At 44.3% G+C, this 25,503-nt stretch overlaps 1 protein-coding gene across 1 annotated transcript in view; it reads right to left on the bottom strand.

The window, feature by feature from the left end:
- LOC126203715 (protein yellow-like) overlaps positions 1-25,503 on the bottom strand; it is a 111,554-nt gene that overhangs the window by 31,815 nt on the left and 54,236 nt on the right. The window contains exon 3 of the mRNA XM_049938090.1: positions 9,399-9,670. Within this exon, the coding sequence (XP_049794047.1) occupies positions 9,399-9,670 (272 nt within the window). The remainder of the gene's footprint in view (positions 1-9,398; positions 9,671-25,503) is intronic.

The following is a 25,503-nucleotide window of genomic DNA, read 5'->3' as shown; positions in this document are numbered from 1 at the left end:
AGTATTTTTATCGACATACTAATGTTTCACCACGTACCTACAGCGAAATTAACAGAAATTGTAGTGGAGGATGTTGTATCTAGAGGGTTGTGCCTAGGAATACACGACGTTTTTTGGTCCGTTAGTGACTGATATTTGGAATCACATGAATGAATGTGCGGTACGGACCGGCGCAAGCAGTTTCTGCCATTTTCTACAGTTTCTGTTGTTGTTAGACATGAGATTGTTTTGTACAGCATTTGTAAATATTTCGCGTCGTACACATTTATCTGCTGTATAATACATTAAAGCTACGTATTTGAAACACATTGTTAATTCTTCAGGTGCAGAATTTTAGAATTTTATGGTAACTAAAATGCTATTTGTCTTTAGAACTACGTATACAACATGTCAATAATTAAGACATACTTCGTCGACCGTGCAGCATCTTGTACCCTGAAATAGAAAAAGTTCTTTTATCATGGAACATGTGATACTTGCAAATGAATTGAGTTTCTTTAATGTCTTAATAATCTTACCTGTCTTGAAACAGGAAATTAGTTTTAATTTCCAATGTCTTCTATTTCGAAATGTACACTCCTGGAAATTGAAATAAGAACACCGTGAATTCATTGTCCCAGGAAGGGGAAACTTTATTGACACATTCCTGGGGCAGATACATCACATGATCACACTGACAGAACCACAGGCACATAGACACAGGCAACAGAGCATGCACAATGTCGGCACTAGTACAGTGTATATCCACCTTTCGCAGCAATGCAGGCTGCTATTCTCCCATGGAGACGATCGTAGAGATGCTGGATGTAGTCCTGTGGAACGGCTTGCCATGCCATTTCCACCTGGCGCCTCAGTTGGACCAGCGTTCGTGCTGGACGTGCAGACCGCATGAGACGACACTTCATCCAGTCCCAAACATGCTCAATGGGGGACAGATCCGGAGATCTTGCTGGCCAGGGTAGTTGACTTACACCTTCTAGAGCACGTTGGGTGGCACTGGATACATGCGGACGTGCATTGTCCTGTTGGAACAGCAAGTTCCCTTGCCGGTCTAGGAATGGTAGAACGATGGGTTCGATGACGGTTTGGATGTACCGTGCACTATTCAGTGTCCCCTCGACGATCACCAGTGGTGTACGGCCAGTGTAGGAGATCGCTCCCCACACCATGATGCCGGGTGTTGGCCCTGTGTGCCTCGGTCGTATGCAGTCCTGATTGTGGCGCTCACCTGCACGGCGCCAAACACGCATACGACCATCATTGGCACCAAGGCAGAAGCGACTCTCATCGCTGAAGACGACACGTCTCCATTCGTCCCTCCATTCACGCCTGTCGCGACACCACTGGAGGCGGGCTGCACGATGTTGGGGCGTGAGCGGAAGACGGCCTAACGGTGTGCGGGACCGTAGCCCAGCTTCATGGAGACGGTTGCGAATGGTCCTCGCCGATACCCCAGGAGCAACAGTGTCCCTAATTTGCTGGGAAGTGGCGGTGCGGTCCCCTACGGCACTGCGTAGGATCCTACGGTCTTGGCGTGCATCCGTGCGTCGCTGCGGTCCGGTCCCAGGTCGACGGGCACGTGCACCTTCCGCCGACCACTGGCGACAACATCGATGTACTGTGGAGACCTCACGCCCCACGTGTTGAGCAATTCGGCGGTACGTCCACCCGGCCTCCCGCATGCCCACTATACGCCCTCGCTCAAAGTCCGTCAACTGCACATACGGTTCACGTCCACGCTGTCGCGGCATGCTACCAGTGTTAAAGACTGCGATGGAGCTCCGTATGCCACGGCAAACTGGCTGACACTGACGGCGGCGGTGCACAAATTCTGCGCAGCTAGCGCCATTCGACGGCCAACACCGCGGTTCCTGGTGTGTCCGCTGTGCCGTGCGTGTGATCATTGCTTGTACAGCCCCTCGCAGTGTCCGGAGCAAGTATGGTGGGTCTGACACACCGGTGTCAATGTGTTCTTTTTTCCATTTCCAGGAATGTATTTAACTTCTAACTGGTTTTTCTTAATACTTCTGCTTAATTTGATTTCACTTACTGAGTATAGGTGTGCAATATAATAATAATGTAATGATTAAATGCAATATTGAGAAGATTTTCTCGACTGCAACGGTTTTAAAATTCAATAGCATGTTTGTTCGTGTATAAACTATCATGTTGTACCTTGGAGCATGTTTTCACATTTGGGAAAACCTTAAGGTTTCGTAATAATTTTTATAATTTATGAAAAAGACTGCAGCTCATAAAAAGTGAACGCCACCATTTTAAAATGGAATAAGAAAATATTTTAAACTTTAAATACAGGACTGCCTAGAAGCGAAAGTCAGAGAAGTGTTCCCAGTGAAAGGAATATACTCGGACACAATTGTATGTGGCATCAGAATAAGATAAGAATATTAATAAATAAAAATGAAACTAGTGTACAATTAACGATGAATGTCTCTGATAGACTCGATAATGCGGATCGTTGACTGTGCGCGACCGCAGAGCAAAGATATTGTATTGTTTTGCTGGCGCAAGAGAGCGCTGATGCTCAGTCGTAGGTAGCTGTCTGTGAGGGAAAGACGATGGAGTAAGCAGTTTGTGTGGTGTGCTGTTTGAAGCCACCAAGAGTTAGATTAATGTAGGTAAGTAAATGTTGTCGAACATGGAAGCAGAAGTCTTCGTGGAAATAAGGTAAAAAAATTATTAAATAAGTATGATTTCTGTTTTTGCCAGCGCGTTAGTATAGATGAGTTGGCTGATAATTTGTAATTTTTGAATAACCCTAGAATGTACATAAACTGTTTTGAGAAAAGGACTAGTTAGGTATTTCATTTTTGTAATGCTTTTAAGATTTGTCAACACACCTATGTGTAAATTGATGGTCTGCATTTATGTTGGATTAATAAAGTTAGATAATACTTGCTGTTTAAATGTCATTGTTTATGAATAAATTGCGAGTAATGTTACTTCAATTGTCAGATGTTTTTGAAAAGCCAAACTTAACTTGAAATATAATTTTGCTAAAAAACTGAGTTGTAGTAATCCACCATAATCAGTACCGCCTCCCAGTCCAGGTCATATATTTTTTAAAGAAGTTGAATTTTCTTAAATGTTCTCGTTTGTCAGCCAAATGAAATTCAAGTGCATTTAAGATATTACGGCCAGCAATGCACACTGCTGAACCTGTAGTTAGCATATTCATATTTCTTATGAGAGACCAGAATATATCGCGTTACTCCGTAGCTCCTTTAGAGGTAAGACAATTTAATTTATTTGTTATGTGCACAGTAACCAAACTTATCAGTTTTGAACAGGGTCAGATGATTCAGTGACTAAGGGGCTGAATGTATTTTGTAATGACTGTATTTCGTTATTGGTGTTGGGAGCTGCATTGCACTATCAATTCGTGTAAAGTTTTGCTAACAATAACACAGAGTAAGCACACCACTTACATTTACAACACGCAAGACGACAATTCGAGTTCTGTATCCATTCCACAGTTCAGACTTCATTCAACGTAATCGTAAAATTTCTCATTTCACATTTCATAAAAGAACGTTACACTAGTTAACAACACTTTCTCCTACTACGTAGTGGGTCACTACGTTTGGTTCACGACTGACACTTTTCCTGCATTTTGTGGCCAACGAGCTTCGTTTAGAGGAGAAAGCTCTATGTAATGTTTGTGGCTTGTATGTTTGATGTTTTGTCGTGTCGTGAGTGAGGTGCAGAAAAGTAGCGATAACTATGGGAATACTGGTTTGATGAAAAATCATAACTTTTCGACTACTGTTAACGTTATCTATAAATCGTTCGATTTTCCGTACATATAAAAAAAATGGTTCAAATGGCTCTGAGCACTATTGGACTCAACTGCTGAGGTCATTAGTCCCCTAGAACTTAGAACTAGTTAAACCTAACTAACCTAAGGACATCACAAACATCCATGCCCGAGGCAGGATTCGAACCTGCGACCGTAGCGGTCTTGCGGTTCCAGACTGCAGCGCCTTTAACCGCACGGCCACTTCGGCCGGCTTCCGTACATATAAAAAGGGTTTGTATTAGTAATTGTTTCTTTATACTCTAGTGATGTGATCAAACGAACGCACTTTTTTTGGTTCATTATACCACGCAACTGTACAGTTACATTTATATAATTACGTTTCGGTAAGGGTACATTAAACTCTATTGGTGAAGGTTGACAAATGCCTTTTTTAAGCCTCATTATCTCATAACTTTACGCAATATTTGGGTGGTAATTTAACTAATGTAATTTTATATTACATCTGCTCAAAAAAAACTTTGTCTGAAACCAGTAACACGAAATTTTTAAAAAAGGTTATGGATACTTGTCGGAGAGACGTGCTCTGTTCAGATTCGCGAAATTATCACAGCTGATACATTTTGCTGCTTCTTAGTATCACTTGGAAATTAGCTTCAAAGCCGAAATCTGTCAGTTGTGATGTGGCAATATCTTAATTTTGACAAAAGTTTATCTCCTTGGTGGAAATATTGTTTTGAACTTTAACAAGTTCGTAAGAGATGGAGCATAAAGTAAAGAATTTGATTTAAAATCTCCAATCTAAAAGCTTAAGAGACCAGCCAATTTATATAAATGTAAACCGTACACCACAAGCACCTTGTCAGCTAATATTTTAGGCAGCTTCGCAATTAAATTAACTGCTGCCCTCTGGTCAATATATGAAGCGCACTCAATGGAAATGTTACCTACTGAAATTAGTTCACTCCTGTTACCATAGACAGGTTGGTCGTTCCGCACAAATAAAATCAAGGGTGAGGAGAACTATCATCTTTATCGAGATGGTTGACTGTGAATTCATCTTGTTTCTGTGGCTAGCCTTCCCGCTCGGGAAGCAGTACGTTAGACCGCACGGCTAGCCGGGTGGGCTGAAGTCTGTGTACTCAAAGTTATTTAACGCTGTGCTGTGACGATTTTGCTAACCTTAAAAAAAGCATAATACAGGTTGTATCAAAAAGAATCATCTGATTTGGCACTTCTATATTTCTGAAACTAATAAACATATACAATGAATTTTGTTTTTTGATGAACAGGAAACTCAAAAAGTTTCTTTTCATACCTTTTGGAAAATTTTGGAAATTTGTGGTAAGGACTATGGGACCAAACTGCTGAGGTCATCGGCCCCTAGGCTTATACACTAATTAATCTAAATTAAACTGACTTACACTAAGGGCAACACACACACACAAACACACACACACACACACACACACACACACACACCTATGCCCGAGGGAGGACTCGAACCTCCGACGGGGCGAGCCGCGCGAACCGTGATAAGACGACGCAGACCGCATGGCTACCCCGTGCGACTTCATATCTTTTCATAGGTATTCAACATGCCCCCTTTGAGATGCACGGCATATGTAAACGCGGTTTTCAAATTGTTCCCACACTGCAGCCGTACACCTTAAGCAACATAATAGTTATGATTTTTTAAATCGGATGGTGTTTTTTGATGTACCATGTAAAACTCGAGAGTTTGCTCTTTCCAACAGCACGTTGTTCATGCACATATCTCAAATATCATAATAGTTATGATTTTTTAAATCGGATAATTCGTTTTGATACACCCCATATATGCTGGCCATGTATTGGCTTCGATTTACTCGGCGTCTTCTTTGAAAACTTAATTTTTATATGTTAAAATATAGATATCCAACCCTTTGTATTCTTATAACATCTTAAATGCAAGGTGATCATCTACTTTCGAATTATACCAATTTGTAATGCTTGGGTGATGCTACACGTGTAAAGTTGGGATAAAATGTGTTGTGTGTCCTGGTTGACCTTGTCCTGCGAATGTCACTGACTGTCGGTGTTTCACCGTCCAAAACGTGACTGTTAGCAAAACAGTGATAGTGACTTTCACAGAGAGATCGACCTGCAAAGATGAGCACACCAAACAAATAGCTTCTAACCCTGTTTTACACGTTTCACTATCGACTAATGTGGCTGTCTGTGAAACGGCGATAGTGACACTCACAGGAGCAGAAGGCAGCTAGCAGGCACCAAGCACATACATTCTAACCATGCCTTACCCGAGTTGCGTCATCCGAACATTAGAAACTGACATTACTTCCAAAAGTGAACTTGGACTGCGGGAAAAGCAGAAAAGAGAAATTTGCATTTGAGCTGTGGTGTTAGACAAGTATACTGAAAATTAAGTGGACTAATAAAGTAAAAATGAGGGGATTCTCCGCACAGTCGACGAGGAAAGAAATATGTCGAAGACACTGACCAGAAGAAGGTATTGGGTGATAGAAAATGTGTTACCACCTGACCGCCGTGGTGCGTGAGAGAGCTGTAGAGGGCAAAAACTTAAGGATAGACAGAGCCAGGAATATATATGATACTGTAAAAGTAAGGTGATTGGTAAATCCTATAATTAATTGGTGAAACCTAAGACTTGCCATCACTGTGTGATAAAAGTCCGACATTTCTTACTGTATGCACAGATTTCGAACTTTTACCAAGAGACGTTGGTAAATGTTAGGATGTACCCATATCAACTGCTAAAACCGTATTTATTTAAAAAAGTCAGCTAAGAAGTTTATTGAAATCGTTTGTATTTTTTGTAAATGTATGTATTTTAAACATTCTTGCATTCCAATGTGATTGTAATGAGCAATATTCCACATTAGTGAGAAACGTGAAAATAGCTTGTGACCGTTAATTTTTGTTACAACAAGGCTCACTATTGTGGCATTTCGAATTACATAATACGGAAGACTATTTACACAAGCATTTATAGTTGAACACTTTTTTAAGCAATTGTACTTTCTGAACCCTTGTCCTCCAACAAAAAATTGTTTGGTAACCACTTCTCGTAGATTAATTTCTTCTCTTGCTACTTCTTCGACGTTGATAAATTTTTCCTTGCACAATGTAAATTGGTTCCTAGTGTACAATGACTTCAGTTACCAGCTTTGGTACCAAGTTGATAAAATTAGTCAACCTGAATATTTATCACTACTGCTATTATAAGTTCAGCATCAATTTTTGCCCTTTCTACATCCGGTACATTAATTCTCTCATTCTGTCCAACTGAAAGTTTTGGAATTTTGTTACATGAGGGTACTTTCATTTTCTTTGCCTGCAGTTGAAGACGTTCTTTGACAGCCTCTCGGATCCGCACTTTCAACCTCCTTCTTTCTGTTCCAGTACTTGATTCACTGGCATAATTCCTTGGCCGTCATTTTCAATTTCCTGTGAGTCAATGGAGTGGTGTTTAACATTGTTTCCAAGTCTTCTTCAGGATTTACTAACGCCTCTTGGTAAAAGTTCGAAAACTATGCATATATGAGAAATTTCGGACTTTTACCACACCGCGATGGTATATCTTCGGTTTCACCGGTCAATTCTAGGATTTACCAATTATCTTACTTTTGCAGTAACATATGCAAAAAATAACTGAGAAATGTTCGGTAAAAGTTCACTCCGAGATAGTACAGAGGAGGAAGTCGTAGCGGGCTGCATCAAAGCAGTTGGAAGACCAATGATTCTTCCCCCCCTCCCTCCGCCCCCCCCCCAACCCCCAAAAAAAATAACTGCACAAATGAGTATTATGCCACAAGATGAGTAGCTATTCAAGATACAATGGACAGGATACATATAGGACCTGCAAACTCGATTAAAGCAAAAATGGTGAGGCGGATATCACATCTACACTACTGGCCATTAAAATTGCTACATCAAGAGGAAATGCAGGTGATAAACGGGTATTCATTGGACAAATATATTATACTAGAACTGAAATGTGATTACATTTTCACACAATTTGGCTGCATAGATCCTGAGAAATCAGTATCCAGAACAACCACCTCAGGCAGTAATAACGGCCTTGATACCCCTGGGCATTGAGTCAAACAGAGCTTGGATGGCGTGTACAGGTACAGCTGCCCATGCAGCTTCAACACGATGCCACAGTTGATCAAGAGTAGTGACTGGCGTATTGTGAGAGCCAGTTGCTCGGCCACTATTGACCAGACGTTTTCAATTGGTGAGAGATCTGGAGAATGTGCTGGCCAGGGCAGCAGTCGAACATTTTCTGTATCCAGAAAGGCCCGTACAGAACCTGCAACATGTGGTCGTGCATTATCCTGCTGAAATGTAGGGTTTCGCAGGGATCGAATGAATGATAAGAGCCACAGGTCGTAACACATCTGACATGTAACGTCCACTGTTCAAAGTGCCGTCAATACGAACAAGAGGAGACCGAGACGTGTAACCAATGGCACCCCATACCATCACGCCGGGTTATACGCCAGTATGGCGATGACGAATACACGCTTCCAATGTGTGTTCAACGCGATGTCGCCAAACACGGATGCGACCATCATGATGCTGTAAACAGAACCTGGAATCATCCGAAAAAATGACGTTTTGCCATTCGTGCAGCAAGGTTCGTGTAGAGTACACCATCGCAAGCGCTCCTGTCTATGATGCAGTGTCAAGGGTAACCCCTCCGAGCTGATAGTCCACGCTGCTGCATACGTCTTCGAACTGTTCGTGCAGATGGTTGTTGTCTTGCAAACGTCCACATTTCTAGACTCAGCGATCGAGACGTGGCTGCACGATCCGTTACAGCCATGCGGAGAAGATACCTGTCATCTCGACTGCTAGTGATACGAGGCCGTTGGAATCCAGCACGGCGTTCCGTATTACCCTCCTGAACCCACCGATTCCATATTCTGCTAACAGTCATTGGATCTCGACCAACGCGAGCAGCAATGTCGCGATACGATAAACCGCAGTCGCGATAGGCTACAGTCCGACCTTGATTAAAGTCTGAAACGTGATGGTACGCATTTCTCCTCCTTCACGAGGCATCACAACAATGATTCACGAGGCAACGCCGGTCATCTGCTGTCTGTGCATGAGAAATCGGTTGGAAACATTCCTCATGTCAGCACGTTGTAGGTGTCGCCACCGGCGCCAACCTTGTGTGAATTCTCTGAAAAGCTAATCATTTGCATATCACAGCATCTTCTTCCTGTCGGTTAAATTTCGCGTCTGTAGCACGTCATCTTCGTGGTGTAGCAATTTTAATGGCCAGTAGTGTATTTGGTTCAAAAATGGCTCTGAGCACTATGGGACAACATCTGAGGTCATTAGTATCCTAGAACTTAGAACTACTTAAATCTAACTAACCTAACGACATCACACACATCCATGCCCGAGGCAGAATGTGAACCTGCGACCGTAGCGTTCGCACAGTTCCAGACTGTAGCACCTAGAACCACTGGGCCACTCCAGCCGGCAGTGTATTTGGTATCAAGGTTCGAACCACCTCCCCGCGAACCTAACGCAATACCAGTTGCAGGTTTCAGCGAGTAGCCGTTTAGAATGGAGTGCTCACCTCTTTTGGGAAGGTGATCTGCCGGATGAAGGTGTCGGTGTTGAGGTCGAAGACGAGCAGCGCGGGCGGCCGCAGCACCCTGGTGGCGGCTCCGCCCAGGATGTCTGCGATGCCGGTGTCCAGCACCCACAGCCGGCCGCACTCGTCAGCGCGCACGCGGAACGGCGACACGATGACCGGCGCCTCGGCGGACGCGTTGGCGCCCTCCAGCAGCGACAGGTCGTGCCACGACCAGTCAGGGTACGGCCGCAGCTTCGGGTTGTCCGTCGGGTCTGCAACACCACAGTCGGCGTCACGTGCTAGCTCTTCGGGCCTCTCGGGAAATACGCTACCCCCTCCCTCCCCACCCTTTCCACGGAACGAACTTGTGACGTCACACTAGTTGCCTTGCCCGATATACACCGCTTGGCTATGTTAAAAGGTAAGTGGGGAATCACTATGTCAGTGAAAAGATAACTCAAAATGGTTCAAATGGCTCTGAGCACTATGGGACTTAACATCTGAGGTCATCAGTCCCCTAGAACTTAGAACTACTTAAACCTAACTAACCTAATGACATCACACACATCCATGCCCGAGGCAGGATTCGAATATGCGACCGTAGCGGTCGCGCGGTTCCAGACTGAAGCGCCTAGAACCACTCGACCACACCGGCCGGCGAAAAGATAACTACTAAATCTCTTAACTTTGACATACACTATGTGATCAAAGGTACCCGGACACCTGGCTAAAAATGACTTACAAGTTCGTGGCGCCTCCCATAGGTAACGCTGGAATTCAGTGTGGTGTTGGTCCACTCTTAACGTTGATGATAGCTTCCACTCTCACAGGCATACGTTCAATCAGGTGCTGCAGGGTTTTTTGGAGATTGGGAGCCCATTCTTCACGGAGTGCTGTACTGAGCGGAGATATCAATATCGGTCGGTGAGGCCTGGCATGAAGTCGGCGTTCCAAAACCTCCCAGAGGTGTTCTATAGGATCCAGGTCAGGACTCTGTGCAGGCTAGTCCATTACAAGGATGTCATTGTCCTGTAAACACTCCGCCACAGGCAGTGCATTATGAACAGGTGCTCGATCGTGATGAAAGATACAATCGTCATCCCCGAATTGCTCTTCAACAGCGGGAAGCAAGAATGTGCTTAAAACATCAATGTAGGCCTGTGCTGTGATAGTGCCATGCAAAACAACAAGGGGTGCAAGACCACTCCATGAAGAGCACGACCACACTTTAACATCACCGCCTCCGAATTTTACTGTTGGCACTACAAACTCTCACCGAGCGAGGTGGCGCAGTGGTTAGACACTGGACTCGCATTCGGGAGGACGACGGTTCAATCCCGCGTCCGGCCATCCTGATTTAGGTTTTCCGTGATTTCCCTAAATCACTCCAGGCAAATGCCGGAATGGTTCCTCTGAAAGGGCACGGCCGACTTCCTTCCCCATCCTTCCCTAATCCGATGAGACCGATGACCACGCTGTCTGGTCTCCTTCCCCAAAACCAACCAACCAACCACTACAAACTCTGGCAGATGACGTTTCACGGGGAATGCGCCATACCCACACCCTGCCATTTGATCGCCACATTGTGTACCGTGATTGATCACTCCACACAACGTTTTTCGTCTGTTCAATCGCCCAATGTTTACGCTCCTTACACCAAGCGAGGCGTCGTTTGGCATTTATCGGCGTGATGTGTGGCTCATGAGCAGTCGCTCGACCATGAAATCCAAGTTTTCTCACCTCACTGTCATAGTACTTGCAGTGGAACCTGATGCGGTTTGGAATTCCTCTGTGTTGGTATGGATAGATATCTACCCATTACACATTACGACGCTCTTCAACAGTCGGCGGTCACTGTCAGTCAATAGACGAAGTCGGTCTGTACGCTTTTGTGCTGTACGTGTCCCTTCACGTTTACACTTCACTATCACATCGGAAACAATGGGCCTGAGGATGTTTAGGAGCGTGGAAATCTCGCGTACAGACGTATGACACAAGTGACACCAAATCACCTGATCAAGTCCGTGTGTTGCGCGGAGCGCCCCATCCTGCTCTCTCTCTAAACTAAATGAGGCTGTATTTACATGGCCGGCCGAAGTGGCCGAGCGGTTCTAGACGCTACAGTCTGGAACCGCGCGACCGCTACGGTCGCAGGTTCGAATCCTGCCTCGGGCATGGATGTATGTAATGTCCTTAGGTTAGTTAGGTTTAAGTAGTTCTAAGTTCTAGGGGACTGATGACCTCAGAAGTTAAGTCCCATAGTGCTCAGGGCCACTTTTTTTTTTTTTTGTATTTACATGTTGCGCTAACGGACGGCGTTACTCAGTACTTGTGCCAACCTCGTAACAGCATCTTGCAAAATCGGGACAAAATTGTGTCTTGTCGGGACAAGAAGGTCGTAACGGTAACGGGCCCGATATTTGGAAGTGGCTGGCAAACCTAGTTATGTCAGCAGACGACCGATGCGAGTGCCTTTGTTAACAGCACGAAATCGCCTACAGCGTATCCGTTGGACCCTAGCTAGACAAATGACTGTGATCTGGTCAGATGAGTCCTGATTTCAGCGGTAAGAGCTGATGATAGGGTTCGAGTGTGGGGCAAACCCCATGAAGCCGTGGACCCAATTCGTCAACAAGCCACTGTGCAAGCTGGTGGTGGCTCCTTAACGGCGTGGGCTTGTTTACATGGAGTGGACTGGGTCCTCTGGTCCAGCTGAACCGATCTTTGATTGGAAATGGTTATATTCGGCTACTTGGAGACAATTTGCAGCCAATTTCATGGACTTCATGGTCCCAAGCAATTATGGAATATTTATGGATGACAATGTGCCATGTCACAGGGTCACAACTGTTTGATATTGGTTTGAAGAACATTCCGACAATTCGAGTGAGTGATTGGGCTACCCAGATTGCCCGACATGAATCCCGTCGGACATTGACAGGACATAATCGAGAGGTCTGCTCGTGCACAAAATCCTGTATCGGCAAAACTTTAGCAATTACAGTCGGTTGTAGAGGTAGCATGCCTCAGTATTTCTGCAGGGAACTTGCAACGACTTTTTGAGTCAGTGCCACGTCGAAGAGCTGCATTACGCCGTGTTTGTCACGATATTATGAGGCATCCCATGACTTTTGTCATGTGTATCGAAAAGTTAACAGAAAGAGGTATTAGAAGATTTCATTCACTGTCTATCAATGTATGTATGTGTGGTGTCACCGTCAGACACAACACTTGCTAGGTGGTAGCCTTTAAATCGGCCACGGTCCGTTAGTATACGTCGGACGCGCATGTCGCCACTATCAGTGATTGCAGATCGAGCGCCGTCGCACGGCAGGTCTAGTCTAGAGAGGCTCCCTAGCACTCGCCCCAGTTGTACAGCCGACTTTGCTAACGATGGTTGACTGTCTACATACGCTCTCATTTGCAGAGACGACAATTTAGCATAGCCTTCAGCTACGTCATTTGCTACGACCTAGCAAGGTGCCATATTCAGTTACTACGAATGTATTCTGAACAGGTAATATTGTGAATCATGTACCGTCAAGAGCGACGTTCATCATTGATGGATTAAAGTTAAGTTTCAAACTAATTACGTCCGCTTTCAGAATTCGAATTCCTTGTCATGTTCCAGACCTCACGTCAGTATAGTTCTTCCCTCCTCACGCCAGCCTGCGTGTATGTCGGCTTCCACTCGTAACACGGTGTTGGCTCTTCTGCCAACACAACAGTATGTTTATAGAAAGAGTTCCATATTCCCTATTACAGGCTTCCAGCAGTCGTAGAAGGGATTTAGTAGATAAAGTTTTGGTTAGTAACTCATGTCCGGAAATGTACCGTTTTGATGTAATACGAGTATAAGTTTCTTAATGGAATGACTTTCAAAGCTCCCGCTCCACAATATGCATACATCGGAGACAACGATGTCTGTCCTGTGAGTTCTGAGCCCTGAGGCTATTTTGCCTGACGAAGGAAGTCATCTTCAAAGTCGACAGTAGGCGCATCTGTGGTGTGCCAGTCAACTCGTCTGGTTCCCAATGTAACAGTTTTTCGCAGCCGCTATTGCAGTTCTACGACAATGTTGTGTAATGTCATGCGTACAAGACGGACTGGTAACGGTGCCCTCTTCTCGGTCTGTATGCTTACCGTGAAGCGGGAGATTTGAAAGTGATCCGATTTTAGAAATTGTTTTGCATCCCAACAGTACATTTCCGGATGTGGGTTCCTTGTCATTATATTCAGTTGTAGGAACGCCTCTCGAAATTAATATTTTTGCGCTTGAAAATGGAAAACAAAGTAGTAAAAATATAGGGATGATACACACCAATCATTAATCCAGATCAGCAGCATAGTTGTTCGCCTTCTCTGACATTAATTAAAATTTCGGTAGATGATGTTACCAGAAGGTAGAATTCTCGCACAGGACAGGCCATTCAGTCATAAGTGCGTCAATAATAATCAAATATCAATAATAATAATCAAATTAATATTGTTTGTTCAATATTTTTCTGTAGTGGAACATGAACATGAACAGTGTGCGAAACGTTGCGCAATTATATCGTAAGAGGGACATTCAATAAGTTATCCTATTAAATTTTTTTCTGAAAGCTTGTTGGTTTTATTCAGCTACCCAATACACCATTTTACACAGAGTATGCGAAGGAACTTGCCCCCCATCTGGCAGCGGTGTACCATAGGTCTCTAGAAGAGAGTAGCGTTCCAAAAGATTGGAAAAGGGCACAGGTCATCCCCGTTTTCAAGAAGGGACGTCGAACAGATGTGCAGAACTATAGACCTACATCTCTAATGTCGATCAGTTGTAGAATTTTGGAACAGGTATGATGTTCGAGTATAATGACTTTTCTGGAGACTAGAAATCTGCTCTGTAGGAATCAGCATGGATTTCGAAAAAGACGATCGTGTGAAACCCAGCTCGCGCTATTCGTCCACGAGACTCAGAGGCCCATAGACACGGGTTTCCAGGCAGATGCCGTGTTTCTTGACTTCCGCAAGGCGTTGGATACAGTTCTCCACAGTCATTTAATGAACAAAGTAAGAGCGTATGGACTATCACACCAATTGTGTGAATGGATTGAAGAGTTCCTAGATAACAGAACGCAGCATGTCATTATCAATGGAGAGAAGTCTTCCGAAGTAAGAGTGACTTCAGGTATGCCGCAAGGGAGTGTCATAGGACCGTTGCTATTCACAGTATACATAAATGACCTTGTGGATGACATCGGAAGTTCACTGAGGATTTTTGCGTGTGATGCTGTAGTATATCGAGAGGTTGTAACAATGGAAAATTGTGCTGAAATGCAGGAGTATCTGCAACGAATTGACGCATGGTGCAGGGAATGGCAATTGAATCTCAATGTAGACAAGTGTAATGTGCTGCGAATACATAGAAAGAAAGCTCCTTTATCATTTAGCTACAATATAGGAGGTCAGCAACTGGAAGCAGTTAATTCCATAAACTATCTGGGAGTAGGCATTAGGAGTGATTTAAAATGGAATGAGCATTTAAATTAATCGTCGGTAAAGCAGATGCCAGACTGATATTCATTGGAAGAATCCTAAGCAAATGCAGTCCGAAAACAAAGGAAGTAGGTTACAGTACACTTGTTCGCCCACTGCTTGAATACTGCTCACCGGTGTGGGATCCGTACCAGATACGGTTGATAGAAGAGATAGAGAAGATCCAACGGAGAGCAGCGCGCTTCGTTACAGGATCATTTCGTAATAGCGAAAGCGTTACGGAGATGATAGATAAACTCTAGTGGAAGTCTCTGCAAGAGAGACGCTCAGTAGATCAGGGTGGGCTTTTATTGAATTTTCGAGAACCTTCACCGAAGAGTCAAGCAGTATATTGCTCCTTCCTACGTATATCTCTCGAAGAGACCATGAGGATAAAGTCAGAGAGATTAGAGCCCACACGGACGCACACCGCCAATTTTTCTTTCCACGAACAAAACGAGACAGGAATAGAGGGGAGAACCGATAGAGGTACTCAAGGTACCCTCCGCCACACACCGTCAGGTGGCTTGCGGAGTACGGATGTAGATGTAGATAATTCCCCCTCTTTCGGCTTCAAAACCCTATTTTTCAACATTATCTCCGTTCAACGCGACGACGTTACGCTACCTTACTGGTAGGGCCTGTACTTCCGCATTGTACCACTCTACTGGTCGACATCGCAGCCAACGTCAGGCTGCATTAATAATCTCCGCATCACCCACGTACTGCATCCCGCGGAGTACATCCTTCATTCGGTCAAACAGATGGACGTCGGAAGTTGAGAGTTCCGGTCTGTAGCGTGTATGGGGAAGAACAGTCCAATGAAGTTGTCTGAGTTCCTCTCTGGTGCACAGAGTTGCGTGAGATCTTTCACTGTTACGGGGAAAGAGAAGTTGGTTTGCATTTTTGTGGCGACGAACACGCTGAAGTCGTTTCTTCAGTATCGTGATGTAAGCACAATACACTTCAGAACTGATCGTTGCACTTTGAGAAAAGCCGGCCGAAGTGGCCGCGCGGTTCTGGCGCTGCAGTCTGGAGCCGCGAGACCGCTACGGTCGCAGGTTCGAATCCTGCCTCGGGCATGGATGTGTGTGATGTCCTTAGGTTAGTTAGGTTTAACTAGTTCTAAGTTCTAGGGGACTAATGACCTCAGCAGTTGAGTCCCATAGTGCTCAGAGCCAGCCACTTTGAGAAAGGACTTCAAACAGAGTAACACCTTCAGAGTTCCATAACACCAGAAGATCGTCGCCACGAATTTACTGGGTGAGGGTAAACTTTCTTCTATGGGGCAAAGGTGTGGCGCCATTGCACGGACTGCCGTTTTGTTTCCGGTTTGAAGTGATGAACCCATATTTCATCGCTTGTGACGATGTTCCGCAAGAGCACCAGCCTTTTAGCGCGCAAGTAATTCCTCACAGATGCTCCTCCGTTGCCCTTTATGGTCTTCTGTTAAGCGGCGAGGAACCCTAAGCTCAGCCGGCCGCGGTGGTCTAGCGGTTCTAGGCGCTCAGTCCGGAACCGCGCGACTGCTACGGTCGCAGGTTCGAATCCTGCCTCGGGCATGGATGTGTGTGATGTCCTTAGGTTAGTTAGGTTTAAGTAGTTCTAAGTTGTAGGGGACTGATGACCACCGATGTTAAGTCCCATAGTGCTCAGAGCCATTTGAACCATTTGAACCCTAAGTTCACACACCTTTGAGTACCCCAACTGGTCGACAAGTATGTCAGCGCTACCAACAGAGACCTCTAGCTGTGCAACGAGGTGTTTGTTTGTGATCCATCAATCACCTCAAATGAGAGAGTGCCCGCATTTTTCAACATTGCACCAGTCACAGCTGTGTACTGTCAGCCGGCACGTGGTGGATCGGAGAGGTTTGCAGTATATTTTTGATACGTCTCGCCCAACAGCTCACCGTGCTTTGGTTCACTGCCAGATCTCCGTAGACGTTCTGCAAGCGGCTATGATTGTCTACGGTGCTGTGGTTTCCCGCTAAAGAAACTCAGTGACAGCTCTCTGCCTGGAACGCAACTCCTATACAGAGGCCATTTTAAAGGCTTCTTGTAGCACCGCCACCTATGGGAAGTACACGAAATTATGAGGGGTATAGAGGGTATATTTCACGATGTCCCAACAACAAATACCGCATTTTTTGAACATAAACTGTCCGAGAAAAAAACGTGTTGCATTACTTACTGAGCGTCCCTACTATTTTAACAGATACATTGTTTGACAGGAAGCTCTATTTGCGGTTTGTCGTCTGGTAGTGAAATTTCAAATAACTTTTATATAAACGGAGGCGTTGTTGTTGTTGTTGTGGTCTTCAGTCCTGAGACTGGTTTGATGCAGCTCTCCATGCTACTCTATCCTGTGCAAGCTTCTTCATCTCCCAGTACTTACTGAACCTACATCCTTCTGAATCTGCTTAGTGTATTCATCTCCTGGTCTCCCTCTACGATTTTTACCCTCCATGCTGCCCTCCAGTACTAAATCGGTGATCCCTTGATGCCTCAGAACATGTCCTACCAACCGATCCCTTCTTCTAGTCAAGTTTGCCAAAAACTCCTCTTCTCCCCAATTCTATTCAATACCTCCTCATTAGTTATGTGATCTACCCATCTAATCTTCAGCATTCTTCTGTAGCACCACATTTCGAAAGCTTCTACTCTCTTCTTGTCTAAACTATTTATCGTCCATTTTTCACTTCCATACATGGCTACACTCCATACAAATACTTTCTGAAACGACATCCTGACACTTAAATCTATTCTCGATGTTAACAAATTTCTCTTCTTCAGAAACGCTTTCCTTGCCATTGCCATTCTTCATTTTATATCCTCTCTACTTCGACCATCATCAGTTACTTTGCTCCCCAAATAGCAAAACTCCTTTACTACTTTGTCTCATTTCCTAATCTAATTCCCTCAGCATCACGGAGACGTTAAAAAATCAAAGTAGGCAGAGTTTGGTCTGATAATATCTGCAGGAGATACTTCTACATTAATCGTACTTTTGTATCTAGAGCAAAGAAACTCCTTTCAGGTTCTTTTCTTATTTACTTTTTTGTTTGACGAAAGATTTGGTAAAATCAGTTTTGGGAGAGACTCACAGAACACGTTCTGCAGGTTTTGCGTAGACTTTAGAGTCCTCGAATGGAGCTTTGTGAGAATGGTTATATTGTTGCGGAGTGCGACGGGTAGGACTTTCTGTTGTACTGATGCCTAGAAAAGTTATTTCTATTGATCATATTGGAATGTTTAATTTAAATTCTCTAATGTGTTTCATCCAGCAGGGGGCAACAGTTGTCAGTAATTTTTACACGGCCATTATTATGAATAAATACTGAATATTCTACAGTATATACATAATAATCAAAAAAGAAATTTAGTCGCATTTTTTGTAGTTAAACAATGCCAAACCGCGCTGTCATGAAGATTAGACATAGCCGTTCCCGATGGCTACACTCGTAATACTACTTATGCCGTGCAATCAGAGGCTCTTCTTCACAACATCATAGCAGCCAGTTCAGCTGTCTACAGTCCTTGAGCCCATTTGCGCAAACATCTCAGTTAGTACGGTCACACTCAGCGCAAAATCGCACACTTGTGCTAACAAAACTGAAGCGAGCTCGTTAAGGAGGCCTGCTTGTGTCGTGTGTAGGACTCCTAAGTGACGTTTCCCAGATGTTGCGCCATTTGTACACGTGCGTCTATAGCCGCCAAGCCATCGTGAAGTGCATAGCGCCACTGGTCTTTCTGCGTCGAATACATCGGTTCTCGTCAGATCACCGAAGTCAAGCAATATGAGGCGTGATCAGTACTTGGATGGATAACTGCCTAGTTGCGCCACGTGACATGGCACCTTTCCATATGCCTTGACGGCAAACGGGAGAGGGGTTCCTCATCACCGGACTTTGAACCAGTGTCTTCTGCTTTTCCTCGTGCCTTTATCTTGTATTATTTCGCAGGGTCGGCATGGTTAAGGTCGGATTTGGCATGGTTAATTTTAAGGGGTGGCCAGATGCCCTTCCTGTCGCCACCCCAAACCCCCGGGACGGAATTAGTGTACTCCATCTGTCTGCGTCTCGTGTAAACCATGAAAGAGTGCGAACGTTTTCAAATGTCTGCGCGTCGTGTAACTAAGGCGGGACGTGGGGGCCAGCCCAGTATTCAACTAGTGGAATGTGGAAAACCGCCTAAAACCACATCCAGGCTGACCAGCACACCGGCCCTCGTCGTTAATCCGCAGGGCGGATTCGATCCGGGGCCGGCGCGCCTACCCGAGTCCAGGAAGCAGCGCATTAGCGCCCTCAGGTCTTTGAGCCGGTGTATTGAATAATCAACGAAAGGATAACGTTCTACGAGTCGGGGCGTGGAATGTCAGAAGCTTGAACGTGGTAGGGAAACTAGAAAATCTGAAAAGGGAAATGCAAAGGCTCAATCTAGATATAGTAGGGGTCAGTGAAGTGAAGTGGAAGGAAGACAAGGATTTCTGGTCAGATGAGTATCGGGTAATATCAACAGCAGCAGAAAATGGTATAACAGGTGTAGGATTCGTTATGAATAGGAAGGTAGGGCAGAGGGTGTGTTGCTGTGAACAGTTCAGTGACCGGGTTGTTCTAATCAGAATCGACAGCAGACCAACACCGACAACGATAGTTCAGGTATACATGCCGACGTCGCAAGCTGAAGATGAACAGATAGAGAAAGTGTATGAGGATATTGAAAGGGTAATGCAGTATGTAAAGGGGGACGAAAATCTAATAGTCATGGGCGACTGGAATGCAGTTGTAGGGGAAGGAGTAGAGGAAAAGGTTACAGGAGAATATGGGCTTGGGACGAGGAATGAAAGAGGAGAAAGACTAATTGAGTTCTGTAACAAGTTCAGCTAGTAATAGCGAATACCCTGTTCAAGAATCACAAGAGGAGGAGGTATACTTGGAAAAGGCCGGGAGATACGGGAAGATTTCAATTAGATTTCATCATGGTGAGACAGAGATTCCGAAATCAGATACTGGATTGTAAGGCGTACCCAGGAGCAGATATAGACTCAGATCACAATATAGTAGTGATGAAGAGAAGGCTGAAGTTCAAGACATTAGTCAGGAAGAATCAACACGCAAAGAAGTGGGAACGGAAGTACTAAGGAATGACGAGATACGTTTGAAGTTCTCTAACGCTATAGATACAGCAATAGGGAATAGCGCAGTAGGCAGTACAGTTGAAGAGGAATGGACATCTCTAAAAAGGGCCATCACAGAAGTTGGGAAGGAAAACATATGTACAAAGAAGGTAGCTGCGAAGAAACCATGGGTAACACAAGAAATACTTCAGTTGATTGATGAAAGGAGGAAGCACAAACATGTTCCGGGAAAATCAGGAATACAGAAATACAAGTCGCTGAGGAATGAAATAAATAGGAAGTGCAGGGAAGCTAAGACGAAATGGCTGCAGGAAAAATGTGAAGACATCGAAAAAGATATGATTGTCGGAAGGACAGACTCAGCATACAGGAAAGTCAAAAAAACCTTTGGTGACATTAAAAGCAACGGTGGTAACAAAATTAAAAGTGCAACGGGAATTCCACTGTTAAATGCAGAGGAGAGAACAGATAGGTGGAAAGAATACATTGAAAGCCTCTATGAGGGTGAAGATTTGTCTGATGTGATAGAAGAAGAAACATGAGTCGATTTAGAAGAGATAGGGGATCCAGTATTAGAATCGGAATTTGAAAGAGCTCTGGAGGACTTACGGTCAAATAAGACAGAAGGGATAGATAACATTCCATCAGAATTTCTAAAATCATTGGGGGAAGTGGCAACAAAACGACTATTCACGTTGGTGTGTAGAATATATGAGTCCGGCGATATACCATCTGACTTTCGGGAAAGCATCATCCACACAATTTCGAAGACGGCAAGAGCTGACAAGTGCGAGAATTATCGCACAATCAGCTTAACAGCTCATGCATCGAAGCTGCTTACAAGAATAATATACAGATCGGGTGTAGGGCTTTACATCAGGAAAGAAATGGAACCCAGCGTAGTTGCAGTAAGGTATGTAAGCGAACGACTGATGTGGATAGATTTGACAGTGTCTAGCAAGAAAATTAGGATTGTGTCAGTATATTCGCATTGTGAAGGGACAGATCAAGATAAGATGGATAGTTTTTATGAGGCACTCAGTGATGTAGTTGTTAGAGTAAAGGACAAGGACAGTGTTCTGCTCATGGGTGATTTTAACGCCAGGATTGGAAACCGAACAGAAGGGTATGAATAGGTTATGGGTAAATTTGGAGAGGATATGGAGGCCAACAGGAACGGGAAACAACTCTTGGATTTCTGTGCCAGTATGGGCTTAGTAATCACAACCTCCTTTTTTAAACATAAGAACGTTCACCGGTATCCTTGGGAAGGCAGGGGAACCAGATCTGTCATTGACTATATAATAACAGATCAGGAATTCAGGAAGGCTGTGAGGGACACACGTGTATTCAGGGGAGTCTTTGAGGACACTGATCATTGTTTAATCTGCAGTGAAATTGGGATTGTGAGGCCGAAAGTGCAGGAGGTCAGGTCCATATGTAGGAGGATAAGAGTGGAGAAACTTCAGGATAAGGAAATGGGGCACAAGTACATAACAGCGATCTCAGAAGGGTACCAGTTAGTTGAATGTAGTCAATTACAGTCATTGGAAAAGGAATGGACAAGGTACAGGGACACAGTACTAGAAGTGGCTAAAGAATGTCTTGGAACAGTAGTGTGTAAAAGTAGGATGAAGCAAACAGCTTGGTGGAATGACACACTCAAGGCAGCCTGTAAAAGGAAAAAGAAGGCGTATCAAAAATGGCTACATACTAGAACTCAGGTAGACAGAGAAAGTTATGTTGAAGAAAGAAACAAATTGCAGCGGCTACGCAGGATAATTGAAATGGCCTGGGAGTCGGGACAGGTTCCATCAGACTGGACAAAAGCAGTAATCACACCAGTCTTTAAACATGGAAACAGAAAAGATTGTAACAACTACAGAGGTATCTCTTTAATCAGCGTCGTGGGTAAATTCTTCTCAGGTATTGTTGAAAGGAAAGTGCGAGTATTAGTTGAAGACCAATTGGATGAAAATCAGTGTGGGTTTAGGCCTCTTAGAGGTTGTCAGGACCAGATCTTTAGCTTACGGCAAGTAATGGAGAAGTGTTATGAGCGGAACAGGGAATTGTATGTAAGCTTTATAGATCTAGAAAAGGCGTATGACCGGGTTCCTAGGAGGAAGTGATTCTCTGTTCTGCGAGATTATGGAATAGGAGGCAAACTTTTGCAAGCATATAAGGTCTTTACATGGATAGTCAGGCAGCAGTTAGAGTTGACGGTAAATTGAGTTCACGGTTCAGAGTAGTTTCAGGGGTAAGACGAGGCTGCAACCTGTCTCCACTGTTGTTCATATTATTTATGGATCATATGTTGAAAACAATAGACTGGCTGGGTGAGATCAAGATATGTGAACACAAAATAAGCAGTCTCGCATATGCGGATGACTTAGTTGTGATGGCAGATTCGATTGGAAGTTTGCAAATATTTCAGAGCTAGATGAGAAATGTAAGGACTATGGTATCAAGATTGGCATCTCGAAAACGAGAGTAACGTCAGTGGGAAAGAAATATAAACGGATTGAGTGCCAAATAGGAGGAACAAAGTTAGAACAGGTGGACGGTTTCAAGTACTTAGGATGCATATTCTCACAGGATGGCAACATAGTGAAAGAACTGGAAGCGAGGTGTAGCAAAGCTAATGCAGTGAGCGCTCAGCTACGATCTACTCTCCTCTGCAAGAAGGAAGTCAGTACCGAGACTAAGTTATCTGTGCACCGTTCAATCTTTCGACCAACTTTGTTGTATGGGAGCGAAAGCTGGGTGGGTTCAGGTTACCTTACCAACAAGGTTGAGGTTACGGATGTGAAAGTAGCTAGGATGATTGCAGGTACTAGTAGATGGGAACAATGGCAGGAGGGTGTCCACAATGAGGAAATCAAAGAAACACTGGGAATGAACTCTATAGATGTAGCAGTCAGGGCGAACAGGCTTAGATGGTGAGGTCATGTTACACGCATGGGAGAAGCAAGGTTACCCAAGAGACTAATGGGTTCAGCAGTAGAGGGTAGGTGGAGTCGGGGTAGAGCAAGGAGAAGGTACCTGGATTCGGTTAAGAACGATTTTGAAGTAATAGGCTTAACATCAGAAGAGGCACCAATGTTAGCACTGAATAGGGGATCATGGAGGAATATTATAAGGGGGACTATGTTCCAGACTGAACGCTGAAAGGCATAATCAGTCTTAAATGATGATGATGATGATGAAGAATGGAAAAGAAAATTGAGAATGCGCTGGTGACGATCAGTTTGGCTTTAGGAAAAGTAAACGGACGAGAGAGGCAATTCTGACGTTACGGCTAATAATGGAAGCAAGGCTAAAGAAAAATCAAGACACTTTCATAGGATTTGTCGACCTGGAAAAAGCGTTCGACAATATAAAATGGTGCAAGCTGTTCGAGATTCTGAAAAAAGTAGGGGTAAGCTATAGGGAGAGACGGGTCATATACAATATGTACAACAAACAAGAGGGAATAATAAGGGTGGACGATCAAGAACGAGGTGCTCGTATTAAGAAGGGGGTAAGACAAGGCTGTAGCCTTTCGCCCCTACTCTTCAATCTGTACATCGAGGAAGCAATGATGGAAATAAAAGAAAGGTTCAGGAGTGGAATTAAAATACAAGGTGAAAGGATATCAGTGATACGATTCGCTGATGACATTGCTATCCTGAGTGAAAGTGAAGAAGAATTAAATGATCTGCTGAACGGAATGAACAGTCTAATGAGTACACAGTATGGTTTGAGAGTAAATCGGAGAAAGACGAAGGTAATGAGAAGTAGTAGAAATGAGAACAGCGAGAAACTTAACATCAGGATTGATGGTCACGAAGTCAATGAAGTTAAGGAATTCTGCTACCTAGGCAGTAAAATAACCAATGACGGACGGAGCAAGGAGGACATCAAAAGCAGACTCGCTATGGCAAAAAAGGCATTTCTGGCCAAGAGAAGTCTACTAATATCAAATACCGGCCTTAATTTGAGGAAGAAATTTCTGAGGATGTACGTCTGGAGTACAGCATTGTATGGTAGTGAAACATGGACTGTGGGAAAACCGGAACAGAAGAGAATCGAAGCATTTGAGATGTGGTGCTATAGACGAATGTTGAAAATTAAATGGACTGATAAGGTAAGGAATGAGGAGGTTCTACACAGAATCGGAGAGGAAAGGAATATGTGGAAAACACTGATAAGGAGAAGGGACAGGATGATAGGACATCTGTTAAGACATGAGGGAATGACTTCCATGGTACTAGAGGGAGCTGTAGAGGGCAAAAACTATAGAGGAAGACAGAGATTGGAATACGTCAAGCAAATAATTGAGGACGTAGGTTGCAAGTGCTACTCTGAGATGAAGAGGTTAGCACAGGAAAGGAATTTGTGGCGGACCGCATCAAACTAGTCAGTAGACTGATGACCAAAAAAAAAAATTGGATTAAATCCCGAAACTCGCTGCGGTGCCTGATGAAGCGATGGTACGTGATGCAGTTGATGGTGCTCCGTCCGCTAGATGCTGAGTTAAACTCGGCGACCCCTCGATGCTCATCAGGAGGAGGAGCAGACTACGTGCCGGCACCGGGTTTCACCCTCTCCCTTCTCTCATCACTATCATCCAACACAAACATAACAAGACACTACACACACCTATTACAGTTGCACCACTCATTAGACACACTTAAACGCATAACTCTGAAGCAAAGGTGCCATTGTGTGCGAAGGACAGGGAAACCTTTCCAGTCAGGCGACTGATCCCTTCCGTGTCTCCCAGCCAACAATGCCACAAAGCTTTACTTTTCTTTTAGTGTATAACCCAAATGCGACTTTCTGCCTTTTTCCACATGCTCCCTAATATCTCTCGCCTTATTTTGTCGCTCTTATTTCCAATATTGTGTCGGACATCCTTTTTCCCGGCTTAGCGCAGCGTCTCACGTGGCATGCTCTCAAGGTGAAATGGTTCAAATGGCTCTGAGAACTATAGGACTTAACATCTGAGGTCATCAGTCCCTTAGAACATAGAACTACTTAAACGTAACTAACCTAAGGACATCACACACATCCATGCCCGAGGCAGGATTCGAACCTGCGACCGTAGCACTCGCGCTGTTCCATGCTCTCAACAAGTGGTTAGAAACCTCCTGGTGAAGTATTAAGCCATGCTGCCTCTACAGCCATCCACGAATGCGAAAGTGTTTTCGAAGCAGGATTTTGTGCACGAACGGACCTCTCGATCATGTCTTATAAATGTTCGATGGGATTCACATCGCGCGATCTGGGTGGCCAAATCAGTCTATCGAATTGCCCAGAAAATTCTTCAAACCGATGACAATGCACTTTGTCATTCATAAAAATTCTATCATTATTTGCTAACACGAAGTCGAAATAATGGATGCAAATGGTCGAACGTAACAATTTCCAGTCAATGATCAGTTCAGTTGGACCAGAGGACCCATTCCAT

This window comes from Schistocerca nitens, chromosome 9, assembly GCF_023898315.1.
Source record: "Schistocerca nitens isolate TAMUIC-IGC-003100 chromosome 9, iqSchNite1.1, whole genome shotgun sequence".
Classification (NCBI taxonomy): domain Eukaryota; kingdom Metazoa; phylum Arthropoda; class Insecta; order Orthoptera; family Acrididae; genus Schistocerca; species Schistocerca nitens.
Note: the sequence above shows the minus strand (reverse complement) of the source record. Positions and strands in the feature narration are given on the sequence as shown.